At 40.9% G+C, this 14,766-nt stretch overlaps 1 protein-coding gene across 4 annotated transcripts in view; it reads left to right on the forward strand.

Annotated features, from left to right (window-relative positions):
• The window catches only part of HECW1 (HECT, C2 and WW domain containing E3 ubiquitin protein ligase 1), a 250,514-nt gene that overhangs the window by 225,532 nt on the left and 10,216 nt on the right, over positions 1-14,766 (forward strand). For all 4 annotated transcript variants that reach the window (XM_030237185.2, XM_050971192.1, XM_030237191.2 and 1 more), the window contains exons 23-24: positions 9,477-9,575; positions 10,957-11,086. In XM_030237185.2, coding sequence (XP_030093045.1) covers positions 9,477-9,575; positions 10,957-11,086 — 229 coding nt within the window. The remainder of the gene's footprint in view (positions 1-9,476; positions 9,576-10,956; positions 11,087-14,766) is intronic.

Below are 14,766 nucleotides of genomic sequence, written 5' to 3' on the forward strand. Positions count from 1 at the left end.
AGCACTTCTTCCAAATTAGAGTTTGGTTTGAGGGAAAGGCGGCTGTTCTTTTTTGTTCTGTATTTACAAAAGTCATATTTATGGGTTTTTCCCTTGCTTAGGGCCATTCAGTCTTTTGCAACACTGCAGATTAAATCTGCCCATAGTAGCGAGGCTTCACATGGAAATCTCTGCAGTGTCTGCACCTTGCATGTGGCGGAGGAGAAAAGGGAAAGATCCATGCTGTCCCCAAGCACGTGGGCCTGCCGGGAAGCAGCACAATTTGCTATGATTGTCTGTGTATTGGTAGTGGCAAAAAACCCCCAGGGAGTGATGAATGTTGTCATATCTCCTGTTCCAGCAACACTGGAATGGCAAGCCTGAGCTGTCACTATGAAGTATTGTTCAGTCATCATTCCCCTCCTTACTTCTCACTGTATTTTATCCAGACTTCAGTAAGGTAAAGAAAATTCAGCTAAAGCAGATGCAGAAATTCCCAAGATAACCTTTTTTGTAAGTAACACAATTTATACATCAAAAGAAAGACTGCTTGTAGAGAAATATTGTTTTCATTAAATCACACAAATTCATTTTGGGTATTCTTGAGTAGCAAAGGCATTTCTGTTTCTGTAGGGGAATATTAAATATTTAATTTTATCTGATATGTATGTTTTTAAAGGGAGAAAGGTAATGTTTGTCAATTTGCCCCAATTTGGAATAGGAACATTTTTCAAAATTCCGATAAAGTTATGGAGGATGAGAAAAATCCTAAGCTGTCTCACCCATGAGAGAAGTTGATGTGATAGCAAGAATACAAAAGTATACATTCAGTGTCTTGTGGCTCATTGAAGCAACCTTTTTACACTGTGACTTATGACTTCCATTCCAGAAAATGGCATACTAGAAACTGGAATTATTTAATTGTGTTGGAAAGATTTGTAAAGTAAAGTAAAAAAAAATTTTGGGCTTCAGAACACAAATGCAAAGGTTCTGCTACTCTGCATGTTCCCAGAAGAGGATCAGAGTGGTCAATTTGCAGTGGTATTAATAAAAGTTGGAAGTATTCATTGATTTGCAAAACAAGACCTATATTACACTGCCAAACAATTCATAGCATGTCTGAATATCTGCACACAGATTTCTGACTTTACTCAGTTGAGGATCCTCGTCCTGAGAGACAGGGATCCTTAGCCAAGTTGCAGCACAATGCAAGCCCAACTGTGTGGCCTTGGACAGGGGTGGTAAGTCCAGAGGGCTCTGCACTGCCCGTGAGCTGTTTGCAGTTAGCTCAAGGATATCTGCATCACCCCTCATTGTGCAGGGTAAACATTCCTGGGTGCTTACCAGGACTTTATGATGAGCAGTCTCTCTCATGCCTAAATACCCCAGACAGGCTGGAAAGGATGTGCCTCCTTTGAGAATAAGTCAGTTATTTTGGCTGCAGTGTTGGTAGTTAGCCATTGAAGGAAAATGTGCAGTCATTCAGCATGTGTTTTTATGACCCTCTTGCCTGGCAGATGACTAAATCTGTGGATTTCCCTGTAGCTTGACTAGCTTGTTTCAACACATGGCAAAGCTATGGAAAGCAAACATAAGTCATGCAATGTCTGAAATTTCACCAATTCATAGGTTTACAAAATGCCCGCCAGCAACTCTTCCTAAGTCTTTGAGAAATCAAAGTCTTTGATGAAAATGTTCTTTTTGCTTGTTTGAAATAAAACAACCCATAAGCATCAGAGTGAACTGATCTACCAGGAACTGATGATAAACTGATAAACTGATAAAATGCCAAATAGACTCAACAACTAAAATGGAGAAGGGACCCAGAGGACTGTGATTTCATTGCTGTCTCTATCACTTGTTTTCTGGATACCTTCAGATAAGTTATTCTACTTTAGGATTTAAGTTTTTTCAATTTTCACATGAAATATTGGCACTGATCTCCTCTGGAAGGTGATCTCTCTGCTTTGAAATCTGCCAGTCAGCAGTAAAGTCTAGGATCTGAGAATCACAAAATGTAGAGGTTTGTTGTCTGCTAGCCAATAGTTCATACCTCAGTCTGTATCCCCTCCATAGCTGCTGGGCAGAGGAGTTTTTGCCAAGAGTCTCCCAGACCAGCATGTCTTATCCCTTGTACCAGCAAGAGAAGCTAAAGGCAATTTGGTTGCTGATGGAGGTTAGTCGTGCTCGTGCTGCTGTGTTCTGGCAGGGGTTCTCCCAGAGGAGGATGACTGTACATCGTGGTCATGAGGCTGAGAGATGGCTCTGCAAGCAGAGATGGCCACTTCAGCACTTGCCACACTCCTCATCTCCTGCTCCAAACCCCTGCATTCATGGAACTTGTTAGTGGTAAAATGATACCTAGCATAGATTTCTTTTTACAGAGAGACCGTGTTCATTTTTTAATCTCCTTACTAGTTTAAAGGCAGACCTGGCAATCAGCTCCCCATTGTCAACGTGTGGTGTCTCTGGTGCTCAGACAGCCCGTGACACCTGGGCTGGCGTGCCTGCAATGGCCCCACACAGAGGAATTCCTGTACCTGCAGTAAGAACTTCTGGCACAGTTCAGCTGATGTGCAGGAAGGCAGTGCCAGCCACTCCAGCGTGGGGCTTCCTGGCTTGGCTGCAGTGCTGAGCAAATGCAGCTGGAACCCTTTGTCCATGTGAGCATTTATCTGGAGCTACTGTGTGGGGGAAAGGAACCATTTGATAGATTGTGTTGAAGAGAAAGCCAAGGGGATTTTATGAATTTCCCTTACCTACATTATCTTTGCCTCTCATTTTTCTGGATAAAGCAGAGTAGCCTGCAGCTTTTTCCATAAATTCATGCTTTCTTCTTTGTGACACAATTAGTCTTTTAACATTTTCTGTCATTTCTTTTGTGGTGGGTATAGCCAGGATATAAGAAAGATGAAAAGATATTTTGAGTGAACAAATGGATAGGTTAAAGGCAAGGAAAAGACTTGAATGATCTGATAGGTTAAATAAAGAAGCAATAAGGTTTGGATTATCTCTTTGTTTTTCATTTGCTGGTAATTTAGGCTTCAGGAATGGTTTGAGGTTAGTTGCTAATTTAGGATGCATGACCTCCAGAGATTTAGAAGGACATGGAGAGATCACATTTCCATCACATGTAAGCAATAGTTCTTTTTCATGTGGCTACTCCTTGGTACTGAGAAACAGAAACGTGTTCTACATGCAGATAGATCCAGAAAATAGAAGTAGGACTTACTGAAGTGCCAGTATTGTACTGACCTTTTGCAGCTGAAAAGATACGCACAAATTAGCTTTAAAATGAGAGATTGGCTCACATAAAGTTACTCATCATATGAAACCTGGTGCCCACCAAAAGTAAAAATATCTAAAGAATGGCTTGTTTTCATCTAAATAAAATTATCTGTTCAGGATTTGAAATATAAAGGAATTTTATTTGTACCCAGTTGCTTTTCTTTCTGAAAATCATTTTTCATCCTTTTTCTTTTCTTGTTTAATTTCAGTTCTTGGGTGATGCACCTATATTTCCCACCCTCTCTGAGCACGATCTTTGTATTTTATGACACTGCACAAGCAGGTTTGCTGGACTGTTCCACTTCACAGTAGAGGCTACTTAAGAGAGGCTAGTGCTTACTTAAATGAGTGCAACAAATTTCCTTGAAAATATCAATAAAACTCCTAAGTTTTATAGGCATAATAAGTAGACAGGATTATCAAAGAGAGGCTCATGGAATATGCTTCTTGATCTTTTGATGCCTGAATGAAATGCCTTGGCTCTGAGTCAAATGTATCCTCTATTAAATCCCAGTCACATTTGCTGGGGCAGCAGGAATCAATCCCTGTAGATTCTTAACTATTTAAAGTTCATTGGTTTCCAGGCTGGAAATCTGCACACACAGTTGCTCCACGTCAGTAGTCCTAAATGTTTTCTTTAAATTTTAATTGAAAAAATGGATTGAAAAATGAAGCTTACCTTACAGAATTTTCTGTGGTTTCACAGTGAGGAAGTGTGGAATTTCTCCTTACAAACTCAGTAACTGTCTGAAAACCTGGAATTAATTTTGACCATATATGAGATAAGATCCATTTCAGTATTTAGAATATAATGCACAGGAGGTAAAACCAAAACCTGGTTGGGGTGAGTCATTACCATTCCTTCAAAAGAAACTTGCAGGGATCTAGAGTAAGTTCTCATGTGGGATGCCAGTGTGGTTAGATACTGGAGTCAGTGCAGCATTGGGAGATGGTGTGCAAATGTGACCCAACAATGTATCTTGGTCTCTCTAAGATCTTGATCTCTCTAAGGATTATTTGTATTAGAGATGGATATGAGAAAAGAAGATGAGCCAACAGTACTTCTGTTACTCCTTACAGTGGAATTCTCCTCTATGACTAATTTAGGAGTTATTTTACCTTTTCTCTTTAATGTGCTGAGACTTCATAAACTTCTGTCTCCAGCCTTTGTAAGAGCCATTCCTTTCATATTAATGACACATGAGGTCATCAGATTCCTGAACTGTAGAGGCATGGTGCCGGAATGCCACAGCATCCACCTCTGAACCTGCAGACACACTGAGCACATTTGCCACGAGGCCAAATGACACAGTGGCAAAGAGGAGTCTGCAGAGTTTGCAGATGCAAGTCAGATAAAGAGAACACGTGAGCTGTCCCAGCCTGCATGGCTCAGCCTTCCTGACAGAAGAATGCTTCATGTCATCCCATTAGTCCCTTCAAATGTTCTTTCATTTGAGTGAGCAGGGGTTAAATATGCACACCAAATTAAAGAAAGGCATTTGTTAATGAAGACTGATAGATAGAGGTGTGGATTTGATCCACTGACAAGGTTTTGTAGAGGTGACCTGATCGTCTGCTAGATCATTTCTCTGTAGGTGTAGTTCATGTAGGACATGTTGGCCGTGTCCTGCACTGAGCCAACACAAGGATGTGTACTGCCAACATCTAGGCATAGACCTCTGGAGCATATGCCTGACACGCTGCCAGTATTGCTTAAAATTCTTAATGTACGAGTCCAGGCACAGTTGTTGTAACCATCTTGCTGGTCAACTCTTTTTGCAAAATATACATTATTATCACTTTCATGCATTAAAAGAAGTTCTTTGTTTATAAAGTGCTAGTGCTGGTGATAACACCAAAATTCAGAAATCATAGACTCAGTACATTTCCCTCTGCATGTTGTGGCCCCCCCTCATATCAAAAGATTGCAAATCACAAAATTTTAGACTGTAAGAATTGATTATTAATTCCTTTAATCAGCAGTTTCTGGCCTTCAGATTGTTCACAAGTGTCTTCATAACAATGGCAGTTTTAACAGTGCTTTAAAACAAGCTGTACCACAACCTCTTGAATCCATGATGCCCAGTTTCGTACAAATTTTTGTTTCATGACTGAATTCTCTGTTGTCTAATAAGAAGCATGTTCAAGGTGAAGTATTTCCCATGATTGTGCCTTTCTAAATGTTTTCCTCTTTTTAGAGTCTCTGGTATCTAATAACGATCAAGATTAGATCCAGTTCTCTCCCACTGTGAAAGGACTAATAGGCTCTCCAGGTGCATCCACCTGACAAATATCATTCGTCCTCAGAAGAGCTGCCAAGGACAGAAACCCTTGGACCACGCACTGTAGCCTCATTTGTTCAGCTTGTCTTTCAGGTGGCCAAAATTCATCTGCATGATTAAACAGTCAAGAGTTTTAAAACTGGTGCAACAGAATGTGTAAATTTCATGTACAGAAAGCAAGTCTTGAGAAAGTGACATTTTCAAATTTGACATGAACCATGCTATATTTATATCTTTCAAGATATAACTGACGGATTCTCAAGCCCTACTTGGAATATTTTTTCACAAGCTACTGCATCAAGAAGGGCACACTTACATGCAGCAGATGTGTTTGAGCAATATAAGGTTTGCAGGATTTTCAATCTTTTTTATCTCATCAGGTGCTTCCTCTTTTTAGGATTTGAAGTTTCTCATACCATACCTAATTTAGCTCACAAGGCATGGTTCCCAAGGCATTCCCAATAGAATGATAAAGACTATTCTTCCTCTGTACACACAAATTACAATCTTTTCAATGTACAACATTATCCATCTGAATCCAAGGTAAAACTGTCATATAAAGTAGAGATCCATTCATTGAACCAGTTAAGAGAGAGCCCTGTACCAAATTGTGGGTCATTATGGGTCCTTGCTCTGGTGCTGTATGATAAGGACCAGAGTACATTAAATCTCCTGTGACTCAGCTGCAGTGGGAGGAAAATGTATTGCCTAGTTGCTGCTACAGCATGGATTTGTCTCTCCCTGAGCACGTGGATATGCAGTAAGTATTCACAGAGTCCCATCGAGGGGAGTGAGCCTGTTATTTTGCAATGGGCTGTTGTGGCTTGCTTCAGGGGCACCTGAAGCCTCCAGAAGGAAAAGGAATTAGCTGGGTACAGTGGAAATTTCTGCAAATGGGTCAAAGAGTAGTGCTGTTAAAAGCCAGAAAGCAGGTGCACACAATGTCCTTTTTGAGTGGATGAACAGTGTCAATCGGCAGTCAAACCAGAGCAGCTCCCCTGCTCATTAATTCTGTCTCTCGTTCCACCATTTCCTGTTCATTAACTCCCTCCTGCATTTACCCTCTCTCTGGAGCACATTACTCAGACGCAATCATTGTCTCCAAAAGGGAAGGGTGTTGAAAGAAAAGGCCAGAGCAAGACCCTGCATTCCCCACCTCTCCCAAACTAGCTTTTCTGCTAGAAAGAAACCAAACAAGTATTTTACACTTCCTTGGAAAGATAAATGTAATTCAGGCTTAAGGAAGGTATGTGCCCTCGAGCTAGGATTTACATTTGTGCTACTTATTCTGTCAAGAAAACTTGTTTTGTTCTGAAAGGACTGTTTTACCCACCTCTAAATCTTACTTGTGCCCTAAATCTTTTAGGAAGAAATAAACACAGGCGTCTGGCTTTGTTTTAACTGGCTTTTTTGAGGAGGCAGTTTGTTTCTCCTTACTTTTTTGTAAGTTTTGATACATTTTAAGTGGGACTGCTATGCTTGTCTGAGTGTAATGGCAGCTTGATGAACTGAATGGAGCCACACATAGATAAATTGTGTATTTGTTCTCTGAGAAAGGCAGCAAATGCTTCCTGTTGTTAGGTATCTGCTGGCTTACCACGGTCCACATTTCTCAGTGCTGGACCAGAGAAGTGTCATGTCTGGTCCCAGGCCCTGTCCAGCATGGACAAGGGGCCAGAGAACCTTTTGCCACACCATTCTTCAGAAGAGAGTCAAGTATTAGCAGGTCTCTGCAGAGATGCCAAAGCTGTATGCGGGGGCAGAAGGGTGTGTGGGCTGGAGAGCTGACTTGCCTTGGCCACACAGCACTGTGTTTTTCTGGGGTGATACAGAGCTGCCAGGGAATACGGTCTGCAACACAACTCTTTTATCCATTGTATTGGTAACAGCAGTGGCAACATTTTGTTAATTATTTCATCTCACTTATCCTATGTGTTCTTAGGCTGGTGCACCAGGCTTGGACCTTTCACAGAGAAATGCTGCCCATGGCTTTGGGATGGTTTGATACAGCTCTGCCACAAGGCACTGATTCAAATCAGACTCTCCATTAATGGCCCCTGTAACATGTCCCTGTAGCTGTAAACACCTTGGTGTAGGTGCATGGCCCATTCATGTCAGCTTTGCAGGAATGCCCTCAAAGCCGCGCAGAAGTGAAACAAGCAGCCAGGAGAAAATGGATGCTGTTCACACATTCAAGCAGTTTCTTAGGAGAAGCCACATTATCAAATCTTTCCTGGCAGTTCACTTTCAGCTTTATTCCAGGTGGCTCCTGCCTGCCCAGTTGAGTAGCTGTGGGGTGAGCACTGTGGTGAGGAACACCCCCAGCATTTTCATTCAGTGCTCACTTTCAAAACCTGTGGGGATGGACAGGGATGAAGAACAAAACCAAAAAAGCTGACACGCGCTGTTTAGGACAAACGGACTTGATTATGGATCCTGAAGGTACTATAAAACTGACGGATTACAGGTTCAGCATTTCTGGGATTTGAGCTGTCTGGCTTCCACTGTGCTTTCATTGTATCAGCTCCCCCTCATTTCCTTCCAGCCTTTTGCTGGAAGCACTGCACTGGAGCACAAGTGAAGTGAAGCAGGCCCTAACTAGAGCCAACAGCTGCCTTTTGTTGCTGCTGTGGAAACAGCTGTAGGGGGGTAAAAGAATCATTCTTCTGTGGCTGGTCAGCTGCATATCATAAGCACCTTTCTCAGATTCAGGGGACCCAGAGGCAGCTCCTGAGGTGATGTAAATGCTAATTGGGCCTCAGCAGGCTATTTTGTGCCCCATTTGACATACTAAGCACTTGTTGTTCTGTCCCATGAGCATTCAGTTGATTGAACAGATATTCTTTGCCACCTTTATTACAATCATACTCTTTCATTTGTGTGCAGGAGAGGTCTTTGCACTGATTTGTGTAAGTGGAAGGAATGGTTTCTACCCTTTTTGATATGTTTCTCATCTTTTGTGCAGTAAAACTTTTCTGTGTTACCAGTCAGCTCAGACTTGGAGTGCTCACATTTGGGGTGATGGATTTCTTCCTTTCTTACATATAAACAAGATTTGAATGGCTGTTGGGGGTTGTTCTTACAAAAATCAAACACACCTGTTTTGTGTTTTTCTGTCTGAAATGATTGATTTAAAAGCAAGTTTGATGAAAAAATATAGAATAAGTCATAGAAGAAATCATAGGAAGGAAAATTTAACAGTTTATCATCACAAGTCACAGATTAACATGAGCAGGGCACTATTTGAGTGTACTTGTAGTGGGGCTGGGGGTGGTTGTTCTTAGAAACAAACACAGGAGTGTGTAAATGCCAAAAACAGCCAAGCAGCAAAATTAAGAAAGTGGTCTGGAACAGTGTGCCTGAGCTTTAGATGGTGATTTTAATGTGTCCTTGGTCACAAGAGTTAGCTTATTTGAGCTTCAGTTTTCCCCTATCAAGTCAACTCAGTACCCTTTTAAAGTACTTTAAAGCCCCACCTCAGACAGGGTTGTAGCTAGTCAGAAACTGGATATACTGAGTCTCCAGATATCCTTTGCAGCTCTTTTGTGATAGCATTTTTTCTACTGAGGTGGAGCATTGCAGTATTTCCCTGGCCAAATACTGTGTTGGATGTAGTCAGTCTATATCAGAACATTGAAAGAGAGATCACAGAAAGTGAGTGTTCATTGTTTTGGCACAGAAGAGTGCATAACATGCCAGCTTCAGGTATGGTTACAGTAGGAGGTGCATCAAGGAGATCCATTATTGATCAGACATGGGAGGAGTGGCATTATTGCCTGCTCAGAAAAAAAAAAAAAAAACAGGGAATAAATGTGAAAAACTAATTCAGAAACAAACAAACAAAAAAACCCCAGTTGCTACCTGTGTAAGTTTCTATACTGGAAGTCTTGAGTTACACTTCATTAACTCTGCATTTTTATTTCCCAGGTTCAGGTTCAGCGGTCGTATTCTTGGCCTGGCTCTCATCCATCAGTACCTTCTTGATGCTTTCTTCACAAGGCCCTTCTACAAAGCACTGCTAAGGCTGTGAGTATAACCCCACAAGTGTGCACAAACAGAGACCCCACAGGGAGTCCTACAGAGACACAGACCCTCAGGGAGTCACTTCGAGCACACTGACCTTCAGGTTCTTTCTGCTGTTAGTTTGTTGGTCTGCGATAGAAATTGAACACATTTTATATTTTCTTGCTTTCTCCAAGAATTTTCCACTCATAAATACTATGCTGACAAAAATAAATAAGTACGACATTTAGAAACACACATCAGAAAGTTCTGACACATAACTCCAGAGTTTACTACTGCTGAAAAGTTATGAAGATTCAACTAGGTGGAAGACTGAAAAACATCTCTGATGGATTGAAACAGAATAATAGCAACAAAAAAAAGGACAGAGGTTATATTAAGCAAAAATACATCATTTGTTGTGCCTCACTGGTGGAGTAGCTTTTCATTCTAAAACATAACTTGGGTTAATTAAGAATGTTCATGTAGATATAACCAGGGAACGTTTTTTGATCTTCTCCTGTCTTTTATTTTAGTAAGTGCAAGCTACCAAGAATAAATTACTTTCAATTTGTAGTTTATAAGCTTAATTTCGATTGACAGTCAGTCCCTCTTTAATTAATAGACTGAAGTAAAACAATGTACACAAAATTTTTGCAACAATAAAAAAAGCCGTAAATATTAACTCAAGACTGCAATTAAATGCTAAAGAGCAGAAAAAAGCTTAGCTGAAACAGTTCATCAATTAAGATGATTCCAAATCAGCAAAGATATCTGTCTTAACAGTCCTTTAAGTTCTTTATCGTGTTATTCTTTGTTGGGTTTTAAAAAACTATTATTACTGCTGGGGTACAAACACTCATATCTAAATTATACCTGATCTAGTCTGAAAATAGGCTGAAAGCTAGGGTTCTCTCTGCATCCTTATCTCACCTTTAGGGAATTAGAAACCAGGCTGCTCATAACAAATCTGTCCTTTCAGCAGACAGATTTCTCCTTATTAGCAGAAATTTAGGCTGCCTGGTCTGCCCTGTGTCAGTCCTGTGTGCTCACCTGGCAAATGATAGATAATGGAAGCAGCCTAGCACAGCATGGTGGGGCTGAAGGGACAAGTGTGCTATGAAGTGCAGGGCATCCTGAAGATCCACGTAAAATCAAGCCCCAGGGTTGTCTTTTGACAGCAAATAATGCAGGCAGCCAGCAGATTTGGCCTTGAGCCCAGCTATGCAAAGCAAACAGTTGCAGAACTGCTTCAGGAGGGTCTGTGAAACAGCCTTTGATGTTAACAAAACTAAATGAACTTCAGTTTTATGTTGGATCTTCAGTAAATTTGTTCACACACTTAGTAGGAAATCATCCTGACAGTAGTCACAGGATCATATCTTTTTTCTTGTCTCGCAATCAGGCCATGTGATTTAAGCGACTTAGAGTACCTGGATGAAGAGTTCCATCAGAGCTTGCAGTGGATGAAGGATAACAATATCACAGATATCCTGGATCTAACCTTCACAGTGAACGAGGAGGTGTTTGGACAGGTGAGCACAGCTATGCAAAACATCTGAAAAGCAAATTTGAAGCTGACAAAGTTGAGTGTGATGAACATCTTTCTGTCAGAACAGATGCTTTAGCCTTTCAATAACATTTTCTTCTCCTACCTTCTGTTTCTTTCAAGCCACCTGTTCCAAGGCAGATGTTTATTCTTAGGGTGTATAATATCCAATACCAGCCCCCCTACGGGCCTGTTGAGCCACACTCTGATGAGCATGAGGAATTCTCTGGAGTGCAGCTCTTCTCTCCAGGGTGTAGTTCACACAGATGTGGCATTTGGTGAATGCAAGCAATGTAACTTAAAGCTGATGTGACTGAAAGGATGGGTTAGGAGGGATAAAAAACATTTGACAGGTGCAGTAGGACCTGGCAATCCTTACCATTATTTTGTCTAATATCTCCCTGTTAGATTCTGTGTCTCTTACTCACCTTGCACCTACTTAACAACTTGGTATGCACGTCCCTTTATCGTGCTTTCTACAGCTCAGCTCTACTTTAGTCAGACAGTTCTCTGTAACCTGGCTGATCACTGTAGCCTTAGGGATTGTGCCACACTGGCTTAAGTGCAGTCTGGCAATCAGAATAAATGTCTCCTGTGGGATTCTTTGGGTTGCACTGAAGCCCTGGTGCTCTTTGGTGTTGCAAACCATGCTGGATTATAACTGTCTCTGGGAAGCCTTGAAGTGAATCAAAACAATATTCAGACCATGATTAAGGATCTCCAAGGAGATACTGAGAACTAGAGAGGCTGAAGAACCAAGCTCACCAAGCTCTGCAGAAGCTCAGGGGATGGAGATATCTTGTAAGGAACAGATACACAGTGTCAAAAGGAGCAGAGAAATCAGGTGGAATATGACCTTTTACACCCTTCATCTTATGTGCATCACACCTGAGTGCCCTCACTATCCTTTTGTGATTGGTCAATACACATCAGCATTCCATGTTTCTTTGCCTTCCATACTGTACACAGGTCCTACACTGTCGTAGTCCATTAGGGATGAGGCTCGGCCACAGCCCCATTCCCAATCACCACAAACTGTGTGCTCACAGGAATATCCAGAGAATGGTTCTCACCACTTGACAGTTAAGTTTCCTGGAGGGTTTGCACAAAGCTAGAGTAGTTCTGGGAGCTAGGGAAGAGTTTGACAAGTTTCTGAGAGATGGAATTCCAGCCCTGCTCAGCTATGAGCTTTAAAGTAACAGTAAGCAAGCAAGGCTTCAGGGAGTATATTAAAAACTGAATTTAGCCTGAGTATAGCAAAAGGTTACAAAGGATGAACAGAGTTAAGGGTAGATGAAAAGGATGGGACAGGAGAATTAAAGTAGGAAGCATCTGTAGGAGCAATAACACAGTTTTTCCACAGACTCAAATGCAGGAGTTTTTCATGGACTTGGAACTGAGAGGTTGCATGACATTGCATTGACAGTACAGTGGTTTCCCTGGAAGGTATGGCTACATGAGACTAATACACAAAGGCAGACAGAAACATACAGACATATTCACAAAGGCAGATGAGACAAGTTTGTATGTACAAGGGAAGACTACAAAGTTGAATAAGAACTGAGTTGCCCTGATGCATCTGAAGGTAACATTTGGCACACTAATTACTTGTTATACTCTCCTCAAAGGAAAGAGAAAACAATTACATTGGAGTTGGTTGTGGAAGATAAGAGATGGCTCTAAAGAGAATAGAAAAAATCACAATCTGTTGTGGATACTGTGCTATAAAAGCAAAAGAACACTAAAGGTTGGATTTTGATGCTGTTGTCTAGTACTTTATTTCCTATGTACTGGATGCTGACCTTGCTAGAACTAATGATGAGGGGAAAGGTTGGTTCTCACTGGGAATTACAACCATCAGAATCCAAGTGTCCTAAGTGGAAGTAAGATTTTCCTCTTGAAATTTACTAAGTGCTGACAGCAAAATAACAAAAAATTTCAGTCCCATTTTATGCTCACAGATGGATCCTAGTTGGAAATTCTTCCATGCCAAGAGTATCTAACCACTTAAATGCCATCTGAGCATTGCTTTGCTTGGTACACGTGCAAGTGTAGATCACAGTGGGAGCTCTGCTAATATTTGGGAAATGGATTTCAAGGGCTGGGTAAGGAAAACAATAAATATACAGTCTCCTTGAGAAGCTGTATAGTAGATGGTTACAGCCCTTTTGTCCTGCTTCCACAATGACATCATTATGGACCAGTCACTGCTGCTTTCACATTTTCTTGTCTCATCTCTGATGTGTATTGAACTTCTAAGGCTTTCAGGCCAAATCCTCTTTCTTGGTACTTCCTTAAGGAGAATTTCCTGTATGTCAATTCCAGCCTTCTTGTGTACTGGAACCCAGAGCACTCCTGTAATGGCAGTGATACAGTGTCAAATCAAGCATTATACATTTTTACTGGTGGGGGCTGAATGACAATTTGAGAATTTCACTTATAAGACAGAGATGTGTCAGTTGCTTGTGTCCCAAAGTACTTTCTCATGCTTTTACCCAGTAGAAAGTGTTCTTCCAGGCCTTACTCTGAGCTCTCTTTGTGGATATGGCCTGTCTCTGAGCCCTGGCAATTGTTCCCATCAGGTGAAAGGAATGAGCTACATTGGTGGAAATGTCTCCTTGCTACTCTGAAACGTGATTCTCAGTTGTAGCTCACAGCTGCAGTTAATGCCCCTAAGAACAAAACCCCCAAAATAGGGACACATTGCCATTGCTATCCAATCATAGCTTATTAATAGTATTTAAATTTATATAGATAACGAGAAGTTGAAAAAAACAATATTTTTCTAGGTGTTTGTGGGAAGTCTTTGAACATCTGGACTTATGGTCATGCTTAAAGCTAGACAACATTTAGTCTTTGGTTTGGCAGTTATATCTTAATGCCTCACAACCTTGAAGAATACAGCACGGTAGCTGGGCCAGAGCTTTGCTTTCTGGACAATGCAGTATTGCTTGTATAATGGTGATGCAATGATTTATGTTTGGGAATTTAACCTGAACCAGCTAAGAATTCCAAACTCCTTCCATCCAGCTTTACTTGTTCCTGCTGTTTCTCAACAAAGCCACTGATTAGATGACTCAGTCAATGTTTCTTAATTCATAATATTGCAATAGGTCCCTCAAGTAAGGTGACCTAAATACTGCCTATGCTGTGTGCTGTCTGTTGGGCTAATAAATAGATAATAATATAAATAACACTAGTAATGAATATGTATTCATACAGTTCATTTACTGTCGGTGGTGGACATCATTGTTATAGCAGCAGAAAACTGAAGAGAAGAGCAACATATTCTTCTTTTAAATCAACTAAATTGAATGTAAAAATAATTGAAAGACAAACAGAATTTTCTGTCACATGGGAGGAGGAGTATGTGCTTGCTGGGTAGGATCCAGACTGATTCCTTAAATCTCTTCTCAGTCTCAAGCCTTAGTAACCCCAGCCAACTAAATTAACTATTAAAATGCAAAGAAATGATGCAGCTCTTGCTTAAAATAAGAAAAAGTTATTTACAGTAAAAACTCTTCTCAGGTTTGGATGGCACAAAACTCTGAATCCCACAGGGACTATTTATCTGTGCAAGGTTGCTGTACAGGTCTTGTTTTAGGTAGTGTATTGGGAGTATTCATTTTATGATACTTTCTTCAGCTGTTTGCATTTCTGAGTAAA

Source organism: Serinus canaria, chromosome 2 (genome assembly GCF_022539315.1).
Source record: "Serinus canaria isolate serCan28SL12 chromosome 2, serCan2020, whole genome shotgun sequence".
NCBI classification, from domain to species: domain Eukaryota; kingdom Metazoa; phylum Chordata; class Aves; order Passeriformes; family Fringillidae; genus Serinus; species Serinus canaria.